The sequence below is a fragment of the Indicator indicator genome, chromosome 15, assembly GCF_027791375.1.
Source record: "Indicator indicator isolate 239-I01 chromosome 15, UM_Iind_1.1, whole genome shotgun sequence".
Lineage (NCBI taxonomy): Eukaryota > Metazoa > Chordata > Aves > Piciformes > Indicatoridae > Indicator > Indicator indicator.
This window is the reverse complement of record NC_072024.1, coordinates 13648102-13672882: the sequence shown is the minus strand read 5'-3', so window position 1 is coordinate 13672882 and position 24781 is coordinate 13648102. Positions and strand designations below refer to the sequence as shown.

The following is a 24781-nucleotide window of genomic DNA, read 5'->3' as shown; positions in this document are numbered from 1 at the left end:
CGGGGGGGGGGGGGGAAATCATCTTTCTGCTTTTTTTTTTTTTTTTTTTTTGGGTAAAGAGTTTGAAACGGGATCTCTGTTTATTTTGCGGGGCAATGAGCAGGGAGGGCGCAAGGCGAGGACTCAAGGACTTCGGGCGAGAGGATATTTTTGGAAGGGGGGAGGGGCTCTGTTTCCCCCTCCCCATCTATGTAACTCCGGGAAAAGGAGCCGGCCAGGAGCCGGCTAGGCGGGAAGCTCACCCCAGGGCAGCCGAGTCGCTAACCCTCCCGTCTTTCCCTACAGGTGCTACCCCGGTGGTTTCCCGGATTTGCCTCGGCCAACCGCCTGTTGACAGAGGGACACGCTGACTTCGAGAGTCCTCCCCTACCCTTCCGAGGGCTCGCTCCAGTCACCCAGCAGTTTTCCTTTTAAGAAAAGCCATCAGCAACGCCGAAAGCTACCCCACGAGCAGCACCACCACCTCCCCACCCACCGAGCATCGCTCGCTCCTGATCCGGGGGTGGGTGGGAGGGGAGGCCCAAGGCCATGGAGGTGGCCACTGACCAGCCTCGCTGGATGGCCCACCACGCCGTGCTCAACGGGCAGCACCCCGAGAGCCACCATCCCGGACTGGCTCACAACTACATGGAACCAGCGCAGCTCCTACCTCCGGATGAAGTCGATGTCTTCTTCAACCACCTGGACTCCCAGGGCAACCCCTACTATGCCAATTCCGCTCATGCCAGGGCCAGGGTCTCCTACAGTCAGGCACACGGTAAATCAGCACTCGCTGCCCTTCTTGGCACCCCTGGCCCCTTCCCTGGCCGCCTCTGCATGTGCTCCCTGGGCCCCTCTGTGAGGGCCGGTGGAGACGAAGGGGTTCACCCGGGGGCTGCTTCAGTGTGTTGGAGTCAGGGGAAAAGAGATCTAAGAAAACAGGATAGAAAGGGCGGCACGGGTGGATTTTAACCCTAGAGATAACCAAGGACTGGTGAAGGGAAGGGAAAGAAAGGGCGGGGGGGGGGGGGGGGGGGGGCGGGAGCGCGAGGTGAGAGAGGAAGGGGAAATAGTGTGCACACAGGCTAAAACTTTTCCGACACGGCTGCTTCCCGGATGCAAAATACAAACCAGTCAAAATCTGCAATGGATTTTATTTGGGAGTGTTTTTAGGAGCTGGAGAGAGCACGCTGCAGCATCTTGGAAGACAGAACAGCAAGGGGTTTGCTGCTTATCCCAGGGGTGGGGCCGGAGGAAAGGTGTCTTTCTCGTGGGGCTGGCTGCTATCTCCCTTGAACGGGAGAGGGAAGGGGCTGTTGCGCCAGCCTGGCTGCTCTTCTCCGGGTTGTGAAATCTCCCCCACGCCATGCTCGGCTCCCCTCCGGCTGCCCGCAGGCTGGGGAGCTGCTTAGGCCGGGAGCCGGGGGGCCTCCCAGAGCCTCGCCAGGCTGAGCCACCCCACGCTGATCTCAAACGCTCTTGTGTTCCTACAGCCCGCCTGACCGGGAGTCAAATGTGCCGGCCTCATCTTATACACAGTCCCGGGATCCCTTGGCTGGACAGCAGCAAGGCGGCACTGTCTGCCCATCACCATAACCCCTGGACCGTCAACCCCTTCACCAAGACACCTCTGCATCCTTCGGCGGCCGGGGCGCCGGGCGCCATCTCCGTGTACCCTGGCAGCAGCACGTCCAGCACCGCCTCTGTGTCTTCGCTAACCCCCGCCTCGCATTCCGGATCCCACCTCTTCGGCTTCCCCCCGACCCCTCCCAAGGAAGTGTCTCCGGACCCCAACTCCACCAGCGCTGCTTCCCCTTCGTCCTCCACCGGGGCCCGGCAGGAGGACAAAGACAGCATCAAGTACCAAGTGTCACTTTCAGAGGGGATGAAGATGGAGAGCGCCAGCCCGCTCAGAAGCAGCCTCACCAGCATGGGGGCCCAGCCCTCCACACACCACCCCATCCCCACCTACCCTTCCTACGTGCCAGCCGCCCACGACTACAGCAGCAGCCTCTTTCACCCCGGCAGTTTCCTGGGGGGCCCCGCATCCAGCTTCACCCCCAAGCCGCGGAGCAAGGCCAGGTCCTGTTCGGGTAAGTGCTGCAGCCCGTGCTGGAGCCCCGTTGCTTCCCGGATGGAAAGGCCGAGGGGTAAGGGCTGGGGGGTGCCTTCATGGAGGTCTTCACTGGCGGTTTCAGGGGTGAGGTTGTGAGCTGCTGCGAGGCTGGATGCTTGTGTCTGCTCCCTTGGGGGCAGAGAGGCAGGTGGCTGCTTGGTCTTGCTTTTCTGGGGTTTTAAACTAGGAGATGGAGCTTGTGCCAGGCTTCTGTGGGTGCCAGCATATCCACAGTGGCTGCTGAGCCACCAGGCACTGGCCCCAGGGCACTCAGATGGGGCCGAGAGGCAGGAGGAGTGGTGCGGTGTGAGATGGCAGATCAGGATGTACAAAGAGGGATTTATAAGAAAAAAAAAAAGTTTCTTTCGGAGAAAAGCTGGCCTCGCCTAGCTGAGGGTCTCAGGCTCAATCCTGCTCCCCTATCTGTGAAGCCCCCACTAATCAGACGTGGGGACTCTCTAGTGATAAGTATTGTTGTCTCTATAATTTCAACGTCTCTTCATTAATAACAAACCAAGGCCCCGGCACAGGATGAAAGTGAAACTTACTCGGCCGGCCCGTTTCACCTCGCAGAGGGCTTTACTTGCTTCACCTCTACCGGAGCAAAAGTTCAAATATAGTTTACATACCATTGTGAAAGAATAAGGTGTCCAGCCTTATTTAACTGCAGCCTGACTTTTAACTGGAAAACACTCCGGGTTTCCCCCGCCTCCTGCTCCGTGAACTAGACTTTTCTCTGCTTCCAAACGACTGACTGCAGAGCTTTCCCTTGTCCACAAAGCCTCCTGCATTGCTTCCTAAAAGTGCAGTCCTAAATCAGCAAATTAGGCGATGGGCAAAATTTTGATCCCACTGTGGAATCACACTCGATGTACAACTAGACAGATGAATTAAAGCAGTTTGTGTAATTCTACTGACCTTCCTCGTTTAATATCCTCAGCAATGAAAGGAGATGGGCTACAGTATATTGGCACTGAATTCAGATAGCTCTTTAAAAACAAATTACTATGTATGTGCTTGTGTGTGTATCCTTATCCATCACTGCACATATGTTTCTGAACATACTACATATATTTATTTTTAAAGCAGGCAATAATTTAGAAATGCGATCTTTTGTGATTTTTGCCACAAAAATATCAGCTGTTTTACAAGTTCATCAGCTCTTTCAAATGGCTCCTCTGAGGGGGAAAATATGTTCTCTTTCTGCCATTATTTAAATGTGATCGCTGCTATGTATATGTATTGTTCAGTATTACAAGGAGTAGAAAGTAAAAGCAATTGGCAGCCTGAGCCTTGCGAATTTGGAAACAGATTAAAGATCCAGGTCCCTGAAAATAAAGGGATCTCGATTTTTTTCTTTATCTTTTAATTTTTGTCTGACAATTTTATTAGACGAGAGAAGTAAGTAGCCTTTTTTTTTTTTTTTTTTCCTTCTGTAAGGAAGCCCCCTGTGTAAGGAACTGGGGAAAGTTCGTGACCACTCAGTGTTTTTGTAGGAAAGCTAAGACTCACGACACCACGACTCCTGCAGCTTCCTGCCCTAGGAGGGACAAAAGCTACAAATGCACCACTACAGTGCTCCCCTCATTTTTCACTCTAGGCTGTGTTGTTTAAAAGCCACCCACTCCCTAGATTAAAGGAGGCACAAGCTCTGCTGAACCCAACATGGCCTGCTTCAGTTATTAGCAAAAAGAATTTCCTCTCCAGTTAAATACTGTAGGATTTGCATAAACTATATTAAGAGAGATTTCTATATTAAGCAGACCTGCCCTCAAACCATCAGAAGCAAATGAACTTTTAGCAGAGAGCTTTCTGAGGCAGAAACATATCTAGGAGTTGCATGCTGGGTTTTAATAGAGCCACTCTACAATGCCGTGTTTTCCCTGTTCTGCTACTAAAACTAATAATGAAGCAGCAATAAGACAAATTGCTCCCTACCCAATCCAAACTGTATTGTTGAAAAATCACAGAACAGAAAAGTCTTCTTTTAACAGTAATTTCCAGAGTGAAATGGAACTTTGTCAAAGATCATCTTTAACAGCATTTTTCTGCCTTTAGGACAAAAACCGTAACTGAGTCTTTGGCATTCTGTATCCATTCTCTGTCTGCTCGCCTTTGCTTTCTCATCCTCTAGTATGTGCAACAAAAAAGGAAAGCACAGAAAGGGAGGTATTTTTGCTTAGATTGAATTCTAGAAAACCTCTTCTTTTGACTTAACACATTGTATGTTTGCAGGTGTGTGTGTGTGGACACGTGTAAGAGTGTGTTTGTGGCAGGAGAACGCGGGATCTAACCCTCAGAGTGCAATACGTATGGGAGGGGGAGCGGTGCTCAGCGCAGATTAAGGGAGTTCTCATTACTGAAACGATAACTTCCATCCAACACAATAAGAGTGTCACTCTTTTTCACCTTGCAGAGAGAGCTGCCTATTTCTGATCATGACATAAAATACTCACAGGAGTCTGGGCATTCTCAAAACACTGCTGCATGCGCTGTAGATGTCACTGCTGTCTGATTGTGCTTGCATTAACACACTGTTTTGACTTCTGCAAAATGCCTAAAGGACAATGCAAAAAGCTTTTGTGAATTTGTTTTTAAAGAAAGAAATCCGGTTTCTTCGTGTTTCCATTTAGAAGGCAGAGAGTGTGTAAACTGCGGAGCAACTGCCACCCCTCTCTGGAGAAGAGACGGCACCGGGCATTACCTGTGTAACGCCTGCGGGCTCTACCACAAAATGAATGGTCAAAACCGACCTCTCATTAAACCCAAGCGAAGGCTGGTAGGTGTCTCTATTTCTCTTGGGTTTGGGGATAAGTTAGGCAAAGGGACCACACGCAGGCACAAATCAAATATGTCTCATCTCTGCTCCCCTGTGTGGAGCCGAGCTGTACTGTACATGGGGGGTCAGTCACGTCGAGGTCACTGCCATGCCTCGGGGCAGATCTCCGCCCTCCCCCCGCCCCGGCATCCCCGGCACAAGCCAGTGCGTACTGCCACCGAGCCCGCCAAGCGCGCCTCTGTCCCAAGCCTCCCTGCCGCTCACAATGCATACGGGATATCGTGTATCTGTCTCCCCGTTTATCCTCAGATGACAGCTTTTAATTTAATTCCTCATTCATTGGGCCTCTTGGGATGTTTTGGACACATTCTGGGAGTGAAAGGGTTATGAGTTTGAATGTCCTCCACCATGTACTAAAAAAAAGTTCCAGCTCCAAAAAGGAAAACAAATCAGATGAGTCAAAGCTACTGCTCCCTGCTTAATAATTATTTGTATAAAAGCCATGAAGTAATTTTCACTCTTATATTCTCTGGCAATATTAATATTGGTTCCCTCCCCAGACAATCCCCTACTGTGTTGTTTTTTTTTTTAAATCTTATTATTTTTCCATGGAGTCACCTATACTTTGTATTTTCATTTGAGTGATTTAAAAAAAATGTCCTTTCTAAGCTCCTGGTAGTAGTTTCCTATCCGGATATCTGTACGTTAAAGATAAGGAAACTTTGTGTATCTGTTTCCTGACTCTAAAAGCTTTAGAGAGTTTCTATAGGCAAGCCTTGCCAGTCATGCTTGCTGTTTTGAAATTTCTAATACACTCTACTCCACAAATAATGCGTAAAATGCTAAGAATAATAAATATTTTTTTTGAGCTTTGTGATTTATGGTGCCTAAGTCTCTTAGCTATTCACGGGCACATTTCAATGAGGTTTGGAGAGCAGAAAATTGGCATTACTACTATAACACTGGGATGGGATACAGAAAATTTCTGTCACGAGTCAGAATTTCAACTATGCAAGCTTCTTAATGACTTGCCTTCTAAAGTGACTGACTTATAGAAAAATGTTAAGACAACAGTGTAACATTATCGTCTCTCAGGCTCAAGTGCTTTCCAGTCTGAATGGAGCAGGCCATAGAGTTAAGCAGCATAGCTGAATACCAGTAAGCCATCTCAAATATGCAAACATGGATCTCCACCTTCCAGTGTGCTGGGAAACTGTTGTGTGTAGCTCCCTGCAAGGGGCTTAGGGGGACGTTAGGGAGTGGTTTCTTAGCATAGGTGTTTTAGTGTTTTGTTTTGTTTTAAGTAATTTACAACTTTGTTTATTGCCCATTTTTCCGCTCTGGTTTGCTTGTTTGTGGGGTAGAAGAGGCAGCCATCTTTGGGAATTTGTTCATCTGACATGCAATAGCAAAGTGATCATATTAATAATGTCACTGTTATGATGTCTGGCATTAATTGTGTTAGGGTTGCGGGAGCCTACTTGCAGTAGGGGGTACCCTCTCTTTCTGCCATTGGCCTGAAATATGTTTCCAAGGGCCTGATTCTTGCCCCGTTGGCTTTGGGAAAGTTAGAGAGGGCTAGGGTATACATCAGGAGCAAGTGAGAACAGAACCTGCTGCTCTCTTTTGGGAGCTGGGTCAGTCTGCACATTCAGCAGCACCAGCTGCCCAGCTCTGTTGTCAGGCATCAGGGTGCATAAAGTTCTGAATGGGAAACCCACGGCTCCAGACCCTGCTCTGCTCACAGAGATGCCGTGCACGTTGACCTGAGCTTCACTGCTGCTTCACCCTATGGCTCTCTGCAGCTAATTGCAAAAATATCCAGGCCCTGGGGAAATCATCACAACCGATACGCAGTGGAAAGTAAACTCTGCTAATTTAAGAAGAGAAAATACTTAGTCCTCAGCATTAATCCAGTTGCAGAAAACAGATTGCATTTTGATCACCTTCAGAGGCAGATCTGAAGGTTTCTTCTAATACAGAATTATTTCCCCAAATATGGGGTGCAATTAGTCTGTCCATAAGTCATGATACAATACCATGCTTGCACAAAGGAGTATTATTATGGGGTCTGCTAGACAAGGGCCCATCCAGAAACTGCTGTCTGTCTGCCTTCTACTTTTCCTGTTCTTGTTTTGGGAGGTGGGTGAATGTTTGAGCGTTTTTCTTTACCCCCCCCAATCTTGGTTTCAGCAGAACAATGGTTTTAGGAAAGGGTGGGTGGATTTTTAGGTTATGTGCTTTGCCTTTTTTTTTTTTTTTTTTTTTTCTCTGTTGTTCTTTTAAGATAATTATTTGGGGGCTTGTCAGCCAAAGAACTGGATAGGGACAGAGGCAGCAGACTGGTCAGCAGAATCATTGCTGCAAGGCATGAAATTTGGTTTGCTAAGTATTTAAAGAAAGTTGGAGCCAGTTTTGTTTTCTCCCTTTCACTTGTAAATGGAAACTGAATTTTCAGTGATGGCTCTGATAAATACTGCACCCAGTTAAGTAATGCAGTTGGTTTTCTTTTGTGCCTATCTTTAAAGGGCCGAGTAGGGGTAGAAATCACATTCTTTAAGATCATTCCCTCTTTCAAACCCAGTCCGAACATTTGTCACAAACTAAACCGGCGATTTAAAAAAAGAAAAAGGCAAAAGCATTTTCATTATGCATTCTAGAATCCTGCAAAAGGAAAACCTGACCACCTGAGATGTTTCCCCTTCTAAAATTTTCATTCATGGAGTCAGAGATACATTGTTTCTCTCCATACTTCCCCTGCACACAGGGTGCTGTCTGTGAAGGAGAATAGTTTAATCAAAAAGGGCTACAAAATGTAAATCTGACAGGAGCTTTGGTGGGCCATAATGCTCTGTAAAATCTCAGTAGCTAGTTCTACTCAGCCTATGTATCGAGTCCAACTCGATCTTTCTTGTGATCTCCCTCCTCCTGCTGATACATTTTAAATTTTCTTTTTCTTTCGGTTAGTCAGCGGCTAGGAGAGCAGGGACTTGCTGTGCCAACTGTCAGACAACCACCACAACCTTATGGCGACGTAATGCAAACGGGGACCCAGTTTGTAATGCCTGCGGACTCTACTATAAACTGCACAATGTGAGTATTTACTCGGCTCATGTGTCGCTGCTTGCCTAGTCAGGATTGATGTCTTAACTGCATGGTGTACACTAGGCTTTTATTAGTTTCAGGGTTTGGGTTGTTGTTTTATTCCTTCCCTTGTTTCCAAGGTTCCCCTGGGAAGTGACAGCCATTCTTTGTCAGCATAGTGATGCTAAGTTCAATGACATTACAATGTATTAGCTTGGCTTCTAACGCTTGGGCAAACCGGGCCAAGTAGAGCTACCACACTTTGGTTTTAACTGAGCGTGGTTTTTATAACCAAGTGTGCTCCCTCCAGAAACACAGAGGACGTTTGGAACGGGCTCTGTGCAAAAATTAATCCTGATGGGGCATATTAATTTTAAATATTTAAAAAAATAATTACCTCTCAGGCTTTGTTTGGTTATACAGATTTTAACAGAAATGAAGCCTGAGCAGGAATCACTTGACATGTTGGAACGTCATAAACTAATAAGTAACAGAGGTTACTGGTACAAGATTGCTCATGTCTTGAGACTGAATTTGGGTCAACATGTGCCTTCTAGTTTGATCTCTTCTATTGGGAAATGAATGAGGACTGAGGGTAAGCCTACGGGAAAGAGAGTCATCAGCTGCCAAATTCAGTTCAATTTGTTTTTCATGTCTAGGGGGTTTTTGTGTGTGTGGTTTAATAAAACAAATCAATATAAACAAATTCTGAAGAGAGAAACGCCATTTTTTTGGCCAGAAAAAGGTCTCCATCCAGGAAAAACACATGGGGGCTGTCCAAATATTTTCATTTTTGCACAATAAGGTCATTTTGTCTGCATGAGCCTGATTTTCTCATTTCTTGCAGGTGAACAGGCCTCTGACCATGAAAAAGGAAGGAATTCAGACCAGGAATAGGAAAATGTCCAACAAATCAAAGAAAAGCAAGAAAGGCTCTGAGTGTTTTGAGGAACTGTCCAAGTGCATGCAGGAGAAATCGTCTCCCTTCAGTGCTGCTGCCCTTGCTAGTCACATGGCACCCATGGGGCATTTGCCACCTTTCAGCCACTCTGGACACATCCTACCAACACCTACCCCTATCCACCCATCTTCCAGCATCTCATTTGGACATCCACACCCATCCAGCATGGTTACAGCCATGGGATAAAACGTGATGACCAAGAGGCCCATCCAGAGATTGAGAGCATGGGGCTTTGCCTACGATGATGCCAAGTAAGAAAATATTCTGCCAAAAGGAGAATGTAGGGATCTGTGCTCCCATGTGGTTTAACTCTTAATGCTGGACTGAAACCTTGCAAATGACGGGTCTTCTGCAGAAATGTGTAGGTGCCTGTAATGCACTTTGCCCCCTCAGGTATAAGAAAAATGAACTCACCTGTTTGATACTTAATGGTCCAGCAGGAAGCAAAAGGTGGCAGAAACTGAAGGAAAAGGCTCGGAACTGGCTTTCCTTTCTCTCTTTTTGTTATTACTGTGAATACTGTAAAGAGATATAAGCAGCCTCCCAGGATGGAATCGGCTCCCTTGAAGCCAGACGTGCTGGATTTCTATCATGAACTTTGTTTGGAATGGGGGGGAAAAAAAAAGAGAAAGAAAAAAGGAAAAAAAAAATAAAAAAGGAAAAGGACATCTTTATAAAAATGTAATTTTTAAAATGAAATCAGACACAAATTCATATTTATTTTGTTCTTATTTTTCACAAAAAGCCTCAACCCCTCTGACTGCATGTTTTTATGCTGTTATTTGCAATGGCTACCCTGTAAGAAAACTTGCCTTCAAAACAAGGGAGAGGGTGGGGAAACGTATTTGGCTCCATCTACCCTTCTCCATCTACCATTAGCTCCATCTACCTTCTCTACCAAAATGCCTGCTACGAAGGGGAAAATACTTGGGGCTGAAGGGGAACAAAGCAAACATGTAGCCGTAATATGGGATTTTAATATGCCCCAAAATGGTGATGATTTTGACACAACTTCTTCATTATTTCCCCCAACATGAAAGAGTTCTTTTAAAAAAAGCAGCCCCTTTCCCTGTTCCTCAAAGTAGATCAAAAAATGAGACAAACTCTTGGGGAAAAACTCGAGGAAGCCAATCCTGTACTAGCAAGGGGTGAGATACAAACTTTTACCAAAATCTGTGTCACAGCTAACTTTCTAGCACAGCAAAAACCACCACAGGGCATAAAAGCATCCAACTTGCAGGCTTTAGAGGTTGAAGCATTTTGTTCTGTTGTGTTGGCAGCTGTCGCTTAAAAATGCAGATTAGCTGCTTGGGTAAACTTAAGGCAGTGTGGCCACCACGTCCGCACGCAGCCCGCCAGCGCGTGTGCTGTCTCAGGCATCCAGGCCCCGGTGGACTTCACAGGGAGGAAGGGCAGAAATGAGGTTGAAATCACTGGAGAGGGGAAAGAGAGAGACAATCAGTTTGAGCTTCACACATCCGTCAAATCCCAGACGCAGCGACAGCTGATGAGACAAGGGAAAGCATCGTTCTAAGGGGAACGTCCTTTTCCATAGTGTATTTTATATGAAGAAAAAAGACAAAAGACAAAAAAAATCTAAATCTCCCATTATTAAACCATATTGTACGTAAAGGACTGAAAACAAAGCTATTGCCAATGTGAAGTGTATTCTATTGATTGTTATGATCTGATGCCTCTCGTGAACACAAGCTCCAGTATAACATACAATGTACATATTTAGCTATACTTCTGATGAAAATGCCCCAATGAACAGAGGGGTTTGATAATGTAAACCACGTAAGCTTAACTCTGTGACAAGCTTTCTATTTTTTTTTTTTTTTTAATTTTTTAAATTTTTAACTTTCTGTTATTGGGAGTTTTCTTTCTTTTTTTTTGGTTTTGTTTTGTTTTATTTTGGATCAAACCAATTTATCTTTACTGCAAAAGTCCTGCTTTAAAGGAGAAAAAATTAAACAAATAAAAATGGATGTAAGTTAATTCTTTTTTCTAAACATGTAATTCAAATATTTGATAATGAATTAAGAACCAAGCAGCCACAAAAATCCTGCTTTCTTCCTTTTTCTGGTCTGCATAGGCATATAGGTGCACTTTGTAAAGAAGTGGAAATGAACGGAAAGCTTAAATTGGTTGGGAGAAATCATAAGTATTTTTAATCTACAGAGATAAAAAAATTGGGTCCTTTTCATTTTTTACCTTTTACAATGGTACAGTAGTACATTTATTTGTACCCAACTCAAGTTTCTGTAGGATTTGGGCAGGGGAGTGGGGAAGGGATGTGGGTGGAAGACAGGGATTAATTGATACAGTTGACAAAGTGCAATATATTGTCAGTCACTGCAGCATAGACAACAGCAGTCGAGATTTAAATTATTTTGTACTTGTATCAGCATTAAAAAAATTTTCTTCAGTATTTTCTGGTTTTATTTTAATTTTTATTTTGCTTATTTTTGGATTAGTGAACTAAGTTATTGTTAATTATGTACAACATGTTTATATATTGTCTGTAAAAAGTGTATGCTTTCCTCATATTCCTCCAAGGTGAATATTGCTAAGAATAATAAAATACCTTTTTTTTTGTGAAAGTACCTGTGCCCAACTTCTTGTCATAAAGGCTGCTCTTAATAGGGGGAGAGGAAAAATTACATGGCCATTGTTACCAGCAGCACTATTAGCTTAAACTTTATGCAGGGCAGTCTATTGATATTTCAAAAGACTACTAGGGTAGGACAAAAAAAGTAGTTGGTGAATGATTTAGTATAAAAAGCACAGGTACAAAAGCTCATTCTCTGGTGTTGTTTTGGGGTGAGGAGGTCATGCAGTTAAGTGTGCTAAAGTTTCTAAACCAGTTTCAAATCTAAGGTGGCAGCCACATTGCAGAGGATGAACTGCAGTTTCTCTGGTTGTTTTTTTGTTGTTTCTTTGGGTTGGGTTTTTATTTGTTTGTTTTTGTGTTTTGGTTTTTTTTTTTTTTTGTGTGTGTTTCTTTTTAAACTGGATAAATACTTTTCAATTAAAAACAAGTTTTAAAAGCACTGTAAACACGGAAAAGCAGCCAGCTGCCTAATGGGTTTCAAGGCAGGGCCAGTTTTAGACCAGGCAAAGTTCTCTGCAGGTTTTTCCCCTGCTCTAACAGGCAACACCATCAACCTAGAAACCAGTTTCTTACCATTTGGCATCATCTGTGGTGCGAAAGGAGCAAGGGGAGATGGCCACCTCTGAGCTGCTCAGTATTTTCCTGGAAAGAAGGGGTTCATCTGTGGGTACAGCAGAGAGCATGTGTGGGCTGGTGTATGAAGATGGAGATGAGTGCTTACTATGGCCAAATCTTTGTGGCTGCTTTCATCACATGGTTGATTCTGACCCACAGAAGGAATTCCTCAGGGCCTTACAAAGTGAAGTGAAGTCTTGCAAAGACCCCTGGCCATGTGTGGGGGTGAGCACCGCTGCTACTAAAACAATATTTTCAAGAAAACTGCTAATGAACTTTGGGTTTCCTCCTTTGACCCCCCGGGAGCTGCGTCTCATTTCTGTGGAAACCAACTTGGGGATAACTCCTTACTCATTAAGAAAAAAAATAACCCAAGTTCCTTTTTTCAGTGTGTGCAAATTCCAGCCCTTTCTATCACTGCTTCTCTTTAACCGTGCAGCCTCCTCCCCAACCCCGTTTGCAAGTCCTGCTTGTGAGGGAGAAGGAGTCACAGCAGCTCTCGATGTGCTGAAGAAAGCACACACAACCAGGACAAGGCCTTCCCGCATCATTTCAGACGAGTTAATCATCTCTATAACTTGTTTAGCAAGGCTTAGTGCAAACACCCATTAAAAAAAGAAAGAAAGAAAAAAAAGGCAGTTTATAGCATACCATACAAGCCTCATTTAAAAAGAAACATGTTCATTTTCAGACAGGTTGAAAACAGGGTTACAACTGAACTTCAGCCACTCTCCCTCCACATCTCCACATTTGAATAGTTGAGATGAAGACAGAATGGGAGAACTAACATCACTTTAAAATAATGTAGAATAATCAATGTCTTTCCTTTGTTTGTACATTACACACAGTTCAGGCTTTGATGATGACTTGGTGTTGTCTCTCTGCAGGCATCTCACCGAGTTGGTCTGATCCACTTGCAGAATCAGGGCTGTGCTGGTCAGGAGGGGTGCTGCAGCCCCCAGTGCCTGGAGGAGCGTGCCTCTTCCAAGTGGGATCTTCAGCAATTCCTGCAACACAGATAACAAATAATCCTGTGTTTGTCAGGTGGCACTAATCTGTTAAAGATCAAACCATCTCTCTGCAGCATGTGTATCGTATTTGTCTCCAGACATTTTGCATAGCGGAAGAAAAACAAACAGCAGGGAATGGAAATGGAGCAAGTGTGCAAAGTTCAACATAAAGTGTAAGCATAGAGCAGATATTGAGGCAACAAACTGGGATTTACGGTCCTTTCACTACCACCAAACACTGGGGGACAGGCTTTTCTGTGAGGGGAGAACCCTGACATTACTTGCCTTTGGTTCCCGTTGTTGGGATTATTGTTTTTAAGCCGTGCTTAATTGTCATGTCTCCACGGCCACATCAAAAGCCAAGAAGATTAGGTTACAGGGAGTGTTTGATGTCAAAATACAAAATAAATAAAAGGAAAGCTGAAAATGTACTGTGTTTTCCATGATGTCTAGTGAGGGGTTTGCCTCAAACCTTTTTTTTTTTTTTTTTTGTTTTATTTTTGTTTTTTTTTTAAACTTTGCTAAGGTTGCACTTTTAATGATGAGATTGCTTTACTTACAAATAACTCCACTTCTTTCCTGTGACAGCTGAAAGGGTTAAGATCCCCTCTTTGATGGCAAACATGGTATAATTAACGCAAACTTCTTAAGTATCCTGGTGACCTGTAGATGGCCACATGAGAATTTTGTTATTTACTGACTTGCCAAGCGTTTATTGCTTATAGCAGGAGGAGTGGGAAGCAGGCATTAATTTTGATGCTGTTATCTGTGATTGTGTGTAAAGTTCATAGCAGAGAGTGCCTATATGTCAACTGCAATTAAACATTCCCCTCTTTTTTTCCTTTTTTTTTTTTTTTTATAATGAATTTCATTTTGGTGGAGGGGGTCAGACTGGCAGCTTTGCAAACTGAATCCTGCCCGTTTGTAGAGCAGGCAAGACACAAGCAGACACAGGACAACTTCCCCTTACCTGCAGCTTGCAAAAGAAAACAGTCTGGCGCCATAGAGCATTTGATCCTTGGCTTCTCCACAGAGACAGTCAAATCAGTACCAACTGTGGCAGGGCACAGAAGGAGATTCTGTGGTGTGACATCTCCCCTTGGAAAGCAGCCTGAAAAACATCAAAAATGAAACCAAAAGTCAGTATCAGGTGAATATGTTCATTTATCACCAACCTGAACTGGATTAGAATGTGTGACCTAGAAGTAAAATGCTTTGTTTAGCCCAAGTCCCTGGGCCATCTGGTCCTTGCAAGTAAACATTTCTAAGTGAGATTAAGTGACTGTTCTTTAAGCACAGTGATATGAGCACAAACCAGGCTGCTCTGTATCTAACAGATCAAACCTCAGCATCGGGGCAGCTGGATGGTGCCGATTCAGAGACACCATTTGCTTGAACAGCTTTGGGTGCAATTCTCCATGGTGTCAGCTTTGCAGTCAATCCTGATTCAGTCTGATGTGTCCTTGTCAGATCCAGAGCTCAACCTACATCCAGGGCTCATATCACATCAAGGTGCTGGTCACATTGAGGGCCACATCAGAGGAAAACCGTGGGAGAGACTGGAGTAAGGACTACATTGCATTTGCAATAAGAACTAAGTTGTGTTTCTGAGCACCAAAAGCTATACTGAGCAAAGTGCAGTCCTACAAGTAGGAGATATGGCAGAAAAAAAATATCCAGGAGGTAGTAACACAATGGAGAACTAACCCCTCCCTCAGGGAAAGGCTTCAACATACTGCTGAGGGAGGGAACTGCTAATGTTTGGTCTATAAAAACTAAATCAGGGAAGTATAATTCTAACCCAGCCTATGCAGCAATACCAGGGAGAAAACAGATACCCACCTGTATCTTGCTCCTTTGCTTCTCTCTATGGTTCTGCACTCTGGGCTGCAGGCAGTTATTTGGAAGAAAGTTGGCACTTGCTCAGGAGGGTCAAGAGCACATGTAAATCATCTGGAGCTGGGCCTATCCATGCCAGAGCATGAACATGGACCCTTGTTTCTCCTGAAGACCTAAGTCTTCCCCAGTGGGGAGCTGAGGAAGCTTAACTTTTCTTCTAGAACTTGATTCAGCTCTTGCCCCTGCTCTCTGTCAGGAATAGAAGAAATGATAGATTTCTTTACATGGGACACAGGAACATTATATTGTGGTGGTGGTTTGTTGTTTGGTTTTTTTGTTTGTTTGTTAATCTCTGTTTCTTTCATTCACACCCACCTGCCGACACTGGCATTCTGGTACCAGATTATATTGCTGCAGTGATTCAAGGGCAACCCTGTAAAGCCCTACTGGATTTTGCTGTAAAACTTGGGTTACTTTACCATCTCCTGCTACATTTCAGCTCATCTTTTTCTTTTTGTCTTTTTCTTTTCTTGTCTTTTTTTTTGTAGTCCAGTGTAAAATTTTGAAGCAAACACACTCCAATTTCAAAAGTTAATCTGTTAGAAGACAACTAGATGAGCAAAAAGAAACAGAACAAACTCATTCATGTAACCTCTGTGCCCGCAGGCACCCTGGGTTGTGTTACTTTTCTTAAGTGTAACTTCCACCAACACAGGGGAGATGTTCTTCATGATGAAGCACATCTCAGGACACAGATTGCTGTCCGGTTGGTGACAGGACTTACCCCAGTCCCTCATACACTCAGTTTCTGATAACAAGCAAAGTTACAGCACTCCATGCCTCAGTTTCCTCTGGCAAAACAGGCACAAAAAAGCCATGACCTCCCCTATCAGCTGTGTACAAGTGTTCGCTTGCTCCAGTCTAGCAGACTTCTGGGGCAAGTTCTAACAAACGTCTGTGTGTGGTGTGTGCCGATAGGTATAGCACTCTGCTCTCTAGGCTGGAGACTCCTCCCTGCCTTTGCTGTGGAGCCTCTCTGTACAGCTGTCTGTGGCAAAAATGACACACTGGAGAAATTAGTCATTGGAGTGTATCACTGGGTTGCTCCCAACTGCTGCACACAATGCCTCACAGAGAGCCCCCCACACACACATGCATGCACTGCCTACGGCCCTGCCCATTGCAAAGCAGCCCTTTCTCCATCTCCCATGCAGCCAGGCCTGACCTTCCCTTCACATGCTCTAATGGCCACTAGAACACTGTGAGAGAGCACAGTGGTGGTATTAAACAGCTCTAATTTCTCTTCAGGCCTTTCCCCTCCTCCCTCTCCCTCGGTCTCTCACGTCTTGACTTAACGTTTAAACCAGCTGAAGTTTACAACAAATCAAAGCCTCCCTATAGGCGCAGATTGTCTAAATACAGAAAACAGGAAGTGAGTAACCTTCAACGGGAAATTGTTCATCCGATGGAGGCCAAGACCCAAGGCCCTGTGCTTTTCAGTCCTGCCCCAGCACAGCAGCAGACAGTGTGTACCGGGGGGATGCTCGGTGTTTCGCAGGAGGGAGTGGTCTAGGGAAACTTCTGCTTCTCTTGCAGCCGTGTTGTGACTGCTTCAAAAAGGAGATGGTGTTTGTGCCAGTGCAGAACAGTGGATAGGCAGTTTGGGAGGGTTGTTTCTAAGAAAACATAGGGGATAGGTTAGAGAAGCAGGCAAGGCTTGAAGGAGAAAATGAAGAAGATGTATTAATCCAAACTAAAAACTCCTCTTTGCTTCCCAAGACGGTGAAGATGGTAAGGGAGTACCACAAATGGTGTTGGGTGGCTTCCAGCACACAGGGCGGGAAGAGATTTTGTATGACAGCCCACTTGGTGATGAAAGGAGAAGACTTCATTTCCTAGGCAGAGAGAATAATAATTTATTTTCGTAGAATAACTTGCCTGCTTCCCCTAGCCAGGAAAGGTCCCAAATTATTTTACCGGCTGGTTATCTAAGGCTTATATTATTCACTACTGAATTGCAACCATTACTGGGGTGGAACACAGCAGCTGTTTAACAGCTCAAAACAATGCCCCCTTTTTTACAGAAGGTCATATTAAGATCCTCTCTCACTGAAGGTGAACTTTTTGCTACGTGCCGCATCCACTGGAATGAAGATTTGCTCACAATGTTGCTTTTGCCAAAATCGCAAAACTGCCAAAGAAACTAGGATGCACAAACACATCCAAACCATGCCTGAGTCCTTCCACTCCAGCTCTGGACAGGGCTAATGAACCATGTACCACAAAGTGGCTCATGGTTCACAGACAACTTTTTCTCTGACACCCTTGGAGCCTGCACCTATGCCTTACTCTGGGCAGCTCATGGGATAAGCACCAGCAATCAAGCCTAGAGCCTCTGATTTGAGAAACAGACAAGAGAAAAAGGCAGTACAGTCAGGAATTTGGCACCACTGTTGAGGAGATGTGGGTTGGTTGATCCTATCCTTGTTCCTCCCCCCAGAACTCAGAGTTCTACAGATGAAGTGCGCTCCTGAGCAGATGTGCACACATAGGACAGTCAGTCTCCAGAGGACATTCATACAGAAGTCACAGCTGGAATTAGACCTGCCTGCCTGAGGTGTCACACTTCTGCAAAAAGTTGGGCTTGAGAGAAACATACAGCAATGGGAAACTGTTGGGTCTTTTGAGTAGGACAAGCTAGAGATCAAGCTTCACATTATATATATTTGAGACAGCCTTTCAAACATTGCTCTGAATATATCTTTTAAAAAATACATTTAAATACTAATTTTAAGCAGAAATATTTTACCTTTTGCTCCTCCAGTCTTCTTCTGCAATGATTTCCCCAGATTTCTCATGGTTTTTATAGATGAGTACAGCTGGACCTGTGGCATTTGCTTCACAGAGATTTTCTCTCTTGCATAAAGATGAAGTTTATTTGGTTGTTTTGCTAGCAAACCAGCTGGCTGGGAGAAAGATGCTCTTAATCAAATAGCCTCACTGCCTCTCTGGGGAGGACTCTGTCTTTTTTCCCATCACAACAGGTTTCCTCTTTGTTCTCTGGTGGGCAGGTGTTGTCCCACTGGGATGTGGAAAAGGGCAGGCTCTGATCCCTTTAAAGATAGCCCCATTGGTAACAGATCAGAGGGGCATCCCTAGGTTGTGGGAGAGTATGCCTGTCTTGCTTCACTGACTGGTGAATAATAGAGCTGGCTCTCAATGATACTTGCAGGGTTTTTAACAGGACTCCTGTTCTCCAGGGAGACAATGAAAGGGAAAGGAACCAAGAGGGTGATGGCTGTGTCTGGCATTGCCAGAAAACACAGCTGGTCCTGCAAGTGGTGAGAGCAGAGACGATGCTTCTCATCAGGAAAGATGCAAAGAAATGCTCTCCCACTGCATTATCTGTTTGCTTTACTCTCTTTCTCCATCACTTCTACAGGAGACTGACTTTGAAGGATGTGGAAGCGTGTTTCGCTCCAGTGTAAGGCCAGACACATAATCCCAGAGATGAAAATGCTACTGTAACTCCTGGTCTCAGCCACCCCTTGGCCCTTTCATCTTGAGGGTTACAGCAGTTCTTTCCTGACTTCCTGGAAAGAAAGATTGGGTGTGGGGGCTAAAGGAGGTCAGGGAGTTCCAACCACAACCCTGGCCTGGGCAAGATGACCAGCAAACAAGGGCTGTGGCTTTCCCAGTGGAATAGCTCTCTGCCTGGAGTAGCTTTTCTTCTGCTGACCTTGTGCTCGGAAGAGCTGACATAGTATAGCAGGGATCTCCAGTGCATTTCCTTCTTCTGTGCTTTCTAAAGTGATGCAGGAGGCAAGTCCAGTGCTCCCAGGAGCTATAGACTACTGAGATCTAGAACATGCTCTGCATCTGCTTAACTCACAAGCTTAGTGTTAGTGCCTCTGCCAACTCATTTAAAGCAGGATTTATCTACCTTTGCATAGGGTTGTGGCAATCCATGAGTCTATGTTAGTGCAGGCCTTGAACATTGTCATGTTCCAAGAATGGAAACTGGAAGCTGGATGCACTCAGCATCCAAAATATGCAGTTCTGACTGCAAACCATACCATAGGCACATTCCCAAAGTATGCACCATCACCATGGGCCAGAGGCTTGCCCAAGTGAAGCAACATCTCTTAACGCACAAGATTCTTGAATGTCTGTTCTTTGGTCAGATCCCTTTGCCCAGCATCAATACAGCCCTAGCAAAGCTGTCCACAAGGGACCCACATTTGCTCAACAAAGGCCTTGCATTCTTGAAAGTGTTAACCCTGAGCCTGACTCAATACACAGGAATGCAGCCACCTCAGGTAGAGTCTCACTGGGGCCAGGCCTGAACACTGCCTTCATGGGAGCCTGCACAATTCCAAACTCAGCAGAGGCTGCGCTCAAATGTGCTGAGCATAAAAGCGATGGTACCAGCATGTTAGACAGCTGACTGTATTTTAACATACCTTTTTTACTTTCTTTTCCTATGTTCTTCCTTACTTCCACATGGAAATGACCCTCCTTCTGGCCTATGCACCCTATACCAGTTGGACATCTTTTTGTCTGCACTGTCTTCACGCTCTTTTTATGATGTTTCACTCTCACATGTACATCTTTGTTGAATTTACTTCTGTGGCTCAAACCAGCCAGAGTCCTTTACTTCTGTTGCCCTAGGGCCTGCAAAGACTGGCCATTTTCCTTGCAAAGCCATCACTGTGGGCCACTCCTTCACATGATCCAGCCGTGCCACTGCCAGTCCTGCATGAAATCACCACCGCTGCTTAGCATTCATGCAGGCTGCTTTCGCTTTCAGCCCTGACGCTGAACAAACCCAGCTCTCCCTTCATGTGTATATATTTATACACATAACCCCCACACAGAAAGAGACCTGTTTTGCAAGGTTTAATATGTTCCGAGTTCTGCTGTGGACTCTTCCTCTTTTGTTGCAGCTGTGGTTTTAGGGCAGGCTTTGTGGGTTTGAGAGAGTCCTTGGATGCCTTGGGAAATGTTCCGCAAAAGCGGACTCTCCATGCATTCATCACTCCAGCCACCAGGTCCTGAAATCTCTGTGCACAGGATTTCCCCTGTTTAGATGAACATAAAATCTGCTTGCCTTTCAGGTAGAGTTTGTGATTGATAATACTCATTTATACCTGCGGTGCTATGCAAAGGAACAGAAGAACTAGCTGGACTCCTTCCTACATCAGAGGCAGCTATAACTGAGCAACAACACTGCACTGGAACGCTCCAAACAGGCTAAGAAATACCATCTCACATCCATGGGAGCCCTAGGGTGGCTGGTGCAAGGTGCTTTGCTACAGTTCTGGACAGAATAAGATCTTACACACTATCTTTAGCATCTCTGTTGATGACTTTGGAGAAACATTGTAGAAAATAAAGGAGAGCCTGCAAGCACCAAATAACTGTGAAACAGAAACACTCTCCGTGTCTCCCATGCTTGTCCTAGTCACTCATGAGAGAAAGTAACTCTGGCTTAGGAGAGTTGAGGATTGGCCTAACACACACCTGGGTACCACCTGCTGCTTTAGTGGCTCCAGCTCACATTTTTGTGAGAAACTGGGTGCTTGACAGCAAAATCCCTTTGAAATGCCATGTATATTGCTCAGGGTCTGGAAAAGCCTTGCTCTAGCACAGGGTAATTACCAATATGCATGAAGACAAGCTTCCTGGGGTTGGCTGGGGGCAAGAAGGGGACAGTTTGGGTGGAAAAAATGCTTCCACCACAGCACAAGGCAAGCTTGTGCTCCTAACCAGCTAAACTGCAACTTGGCCTTGTAGAGTTAGAGCAGCCTTGACGTGGCTCTGACAGGCAAAGTGCAAATACTGTGGAAAAAAGAAAAAAAAAAGGCAACAACCCATAAAGCAACAGAAATACCTCACAAGGTTTAAAAGCATAGTTGTTCAGCCTTGCCTATTTGTATGGGAAGCAGGAGCCATGGCTCCTGAACGTGGAGCTGGCAGGCAGCATAGGAAAGGAGAGGGAGGCAAGATATGTGGCTGAGGAATTTGCAGCCTTCAAGTTCCCTCTCTCCCACCTCCTCCTCTTGCAGGAAATGAAAGAAACCTCTTTTGTGGAAGAAGGATGGTAGCTGTGCATGTGTGAGTGTGCGCTGGGGAACAGCCCAACCTTACAGGCTCCTTCCTGGTGTGCAAAGGGGAAGGTTTGCACACACTTGTGTGCACGGCTGTGCCGAAGTGCCTAGGGCTGGCCCAGGGCTGTTTCTCAGAAGTCTCCTCATGCGTGTCTGAAAAGGTGGATCAGGCAGCGGAAGCAGCAAAACCACCAGCATGCCCAGGCCCCATATGACTGCTTTTCAATTTTTTTTCTCTTTTCTGTAAAGCAGCCCTCCACTTCTTCCTCCTTCCCTCCCCCACTCTGCCCTGCTGAACCGCAGCCCTGGAGTGGCAGAGCCTGAAATTGGAGGAGAACGAAGGACAAAAAAAATGGCCATGGCTGCTGCTAAAAGTGATGCCAAGGGGCCAAGGCCAGCAAACTGGCCACTGGGCATGGCCGTCTGCAGCTACTGCTGCCCTCACTTTGTCCTGAGCATAGAGCAGAGTGGGCAGCGAGCTGCCAGCTCCAGTGTGAGGGAGTGAGACTCTGAAGAGGGTAGGCACCTCACGTGCCACCACTCCTAAACCTACCTTCTCCCAGCTGCCATCCTGGTGTCCAAGCAGCACAGCCCTTGCCTCCACGGAGTACCAGGCCTGGGGGAACCTGGTGGGAAGGACAAAAGGAGTTGTTGGTGGGGCAAGAACAGACAATTTAGTTGCCTTACTCTGCTCTTCAAACCATGGTGAAGTTGTTCCCTCTCACAGGGTGTGCTCACAGGGTACAGGCTACAGGGCTCTGTCAGTCCTGTCCTCTCACAGAGAAGATGGAATCTGAGCCAGGCTCTCACCACCCACTCTGGCAGCTTCCTGGGTGCTGATGCCACACAGAACAAGTTCACCCCTGAGTCTCCTCCAAGGGGGCTTCATTCAGCTTCTTTTTCCATAATAATGGGGACAAAAGAATGGGCTGTTTATCCCCATCCCCACCCACCAAATTATGGCCCAGTGGCGTCTCCTTGGGGTTTGCAGGAGGGAGAGGTAAAGCGTGGCTGGAGATCCACTTGTGTTTACAGCTCTTTGTTAGCAATAAAAGTTTTCTCCTTTGCTCCTGAGAGCAGCAGGACAAGGAGGGAGGGGGTGGTCAAGCTCTTTCCTTCTGCAGCCTAAAATGGCAGCCAGGACAAGCTGCCTCAGTGCCATGATGGTGAACAGGTCTTCATCATCCTCTTTGGACTTCTACCACCCCAGTCCAAAGCCACACAGTGTCAGACTGGCCTTTGGCACCTTCCTCTCAGGTAAACACAGTGGATCCCCATCATGTGCCACAAATTTGTTCTTCTGAGTGTGGGGTACATCCTGTTTCCCAGCCAGGCCCCAGTAGCAGGAGTGCAGTCCCCTCAGAGATATTGCTGTTCACAAGAGAGGTAAAATGTATCAGGAGAAAATAAAATCTGCTCAAAACCATCATGGTAAAGGCAAATCCATGTGAGAGTAAGGGCCGGAAAGCTGGTGACTGAGAGGAATAAAAGCAAAGACCTATCAGAGGGCATTGTTGGGAAGTGACGCCAGACCCAAAATGCTAAAGACAGTTTTGGCACCAAGAGCCAAGATCCACTTTCATGAATAGCACTAAGCCCTTCTACTTCAGCCCTTCTAGTTTTCTGGATTAAAAATAAACCCTGCACACAAAAAGACCCAATCCAAAAAAACAAACCAACCAACCCCATAAAACCCACATCAAAAAACCCCATATAATTTTTACCTTCCATATTTTCTGCAGAACAAAAGGTATTTGGTGAAAGAAACAAGCTGCCTGAAAGGTAGGAATCTCCCAAATGTGAAGGACAAATTCAACAGTGCCAAAATACCTGCATCTTGCCAAAGCAAAAAAGAGAATTCCTTGAAGGAAATTAAGAGATTGAGGAAGTAAGGCGCCAATGTGAGGTGGTCTTGAAAGCTTCCTATGTGTAAGGCACACAGGGATCCTTACACAAACAATAAGTAAGGTGGGAGAGAAAAAAAGAGTAAATAAAGAAAAAGAATGCAAGAAATAAGTGTGCAAAGCGTGCTCAGAGATCTAAGGATTAAAAAGAAACCTTTAGTAGAAATGGAAAACAGGGAGGCAACCAAACAAGAATATTCAGTCAGTTAAGGCTTGCAGGGAAAAGATAAGGGCAGCAAAAATGCAGAATGAGTTAATTATAGCCAAAGGGATTAAGGAGAATAAGAGGCCTTTTACAAATATATCAGGGGAAACAGAAGCACTAGGTAGAAGGTGGGTCTGTTAATAATAGGTCAGAGCAGGGAAAGAAAATAATGAAACAAGGGGACAAATCATGCCAACAGCAATGCAGGCATGTCTCTGTTACCAGCTGCTTTGAGATCTCCATGCCAGCCCTATAGGTACGTTTACTGAAACCAGTTTAAACTCACACACTTCCCATCCACAACGACAAATCTGAGCTGCCATCATAGTAGAGCCGCATATGGAAATATGATGTGAGTCTCCCCATGCAGTGCCTGACACATTCCCTGAAGAAATCAATATATTCTCAGTGATTTAATTACTTCAGCCTTTTTTTGTTTGTTTGTTTTCCTTTTCTTTTTTTCCCTTTTGGTGTGTTAGCCTGGAAAAAGCACATACACCAAGGTTAGGCTACACATGTGGTTCAATGGCCTTGGAAGAAGACCTGTTTAAAACACACCAGTAGGTGATAGACTAATTGACCAACTAAGGGCTTCTCGTTGATTCTTGTGACTTGGCTTGGCTATTTCCTCTGCCTGCCACACACAGGCCCCTGAAAGCAGCAAGAATAAAATCCAGTAAATCCCTTGGGCTTGAAAGCAGGGATGGGCAAGCATTAGGACATTGCAAAACTTGCATCTCACTGATTTGCAGGCCATATTCTCACCTCCTAAGAAATTTTGTGCAAGAATTTTAAATATTTAAGACATACACACATTCCTGCCATCAGGATTTTGGCTTTCTCACTTTCCATAAAAAAAAAAAAAGTTTTGCTCCAAATCCCAGGGTTCCTTCTCTGTTCCTTTAAAAACAAGAGGCTCAGTTAAGAAAACTATAGCCTATTTGTGTTCTCGCAAAGTCAGAAAAAGAACCACCAGGAGATAGAAACTGTTTTGGCCAGCAGTTTCACAGGAGGAAACGCATCGCTCTCCTGTCTGCCCGTGGGCGCGCTTTGCATACTGGAGGCTTTCCTTGAACAAGACCCCTCAGGCACCCTCCACCCCCCATCTGCCAGGGAGTCACACAGTGAAACAAAGGGCCAGCTCTTTTGTCAGAGGAGACAAGGTGCCAACCTGCCTGTCTCCGTTTACCAAAGGGAGGGATGTTAGCAGGGTGAGAATGGGGGGCTGGGACCATTGCCGAGGAGGGGGCCATTTGTCCTCTATTCCCGGCTTTCAGGCGCTTTCCCCTCCCTGCTGGCTCCCTCTAATTTTCCTCTCTTGCCAGCTTGGCTTTTTGAAATGCTTTAGATAATTATTTAGGAGATTGATGATTAAAAATAAACAGATAGATCAATAGGCTCTGTTTCTGCAAGGAAAACCAGGGAACAGCCTCATAGCCCAGACTCCTGAGAGTTAATTCCCTACAATTCCCTACCAAAGATACAAGGTCCTTTGACCCATGGATAACCCCGTGGTAAGGTGGATGCACACACACAACCCATACCTTGTCTTTTACTTCATGCTT

General features: G+C 45.4%; 1 protein-coding gene across 3 annotated transcripts; it reads left to right on the top strand.

Annotated features, from left to right (window-relative positions):
• The first annotated feature begins 528 nt into the window (after window positions 1-528).
• GATA2 (GATA binding protein 2) lies at window positions 529-10727 on the top strand. 3 transcript variants are annotated; one of them, XM_054387245.1, is made up of 5 exons: window positions 529-757; window positions 1473-2072; window positions 4732-4874; window positions 7842-7967; window positions 8806-10727. In XM_054387245.1, exons 1-5 carry the CDS (start codon window positions 529-531, stop codon window positions 9103-9105), a joined length of 1398 nt encoding a protein of 465 aa, XP_054243220.1. In that variant the 3' UTR covers window positions 9106-10727. The 3 variants fall into 3 exon arrangements, with proteins under 3 accessions (XP_054243220.1, XP_054243222.1, XP_054243219.1); XM_054387247.1 differs by having other exon boundaries at window positions 4729-4874; window positions 7884-7967; XM_054387244.1 differs by having other exon boundaries at window positions 4729-4874.
• The last annotated feature ends 14054 nt before the right edge of the window (window positions 10728-24781 follow it).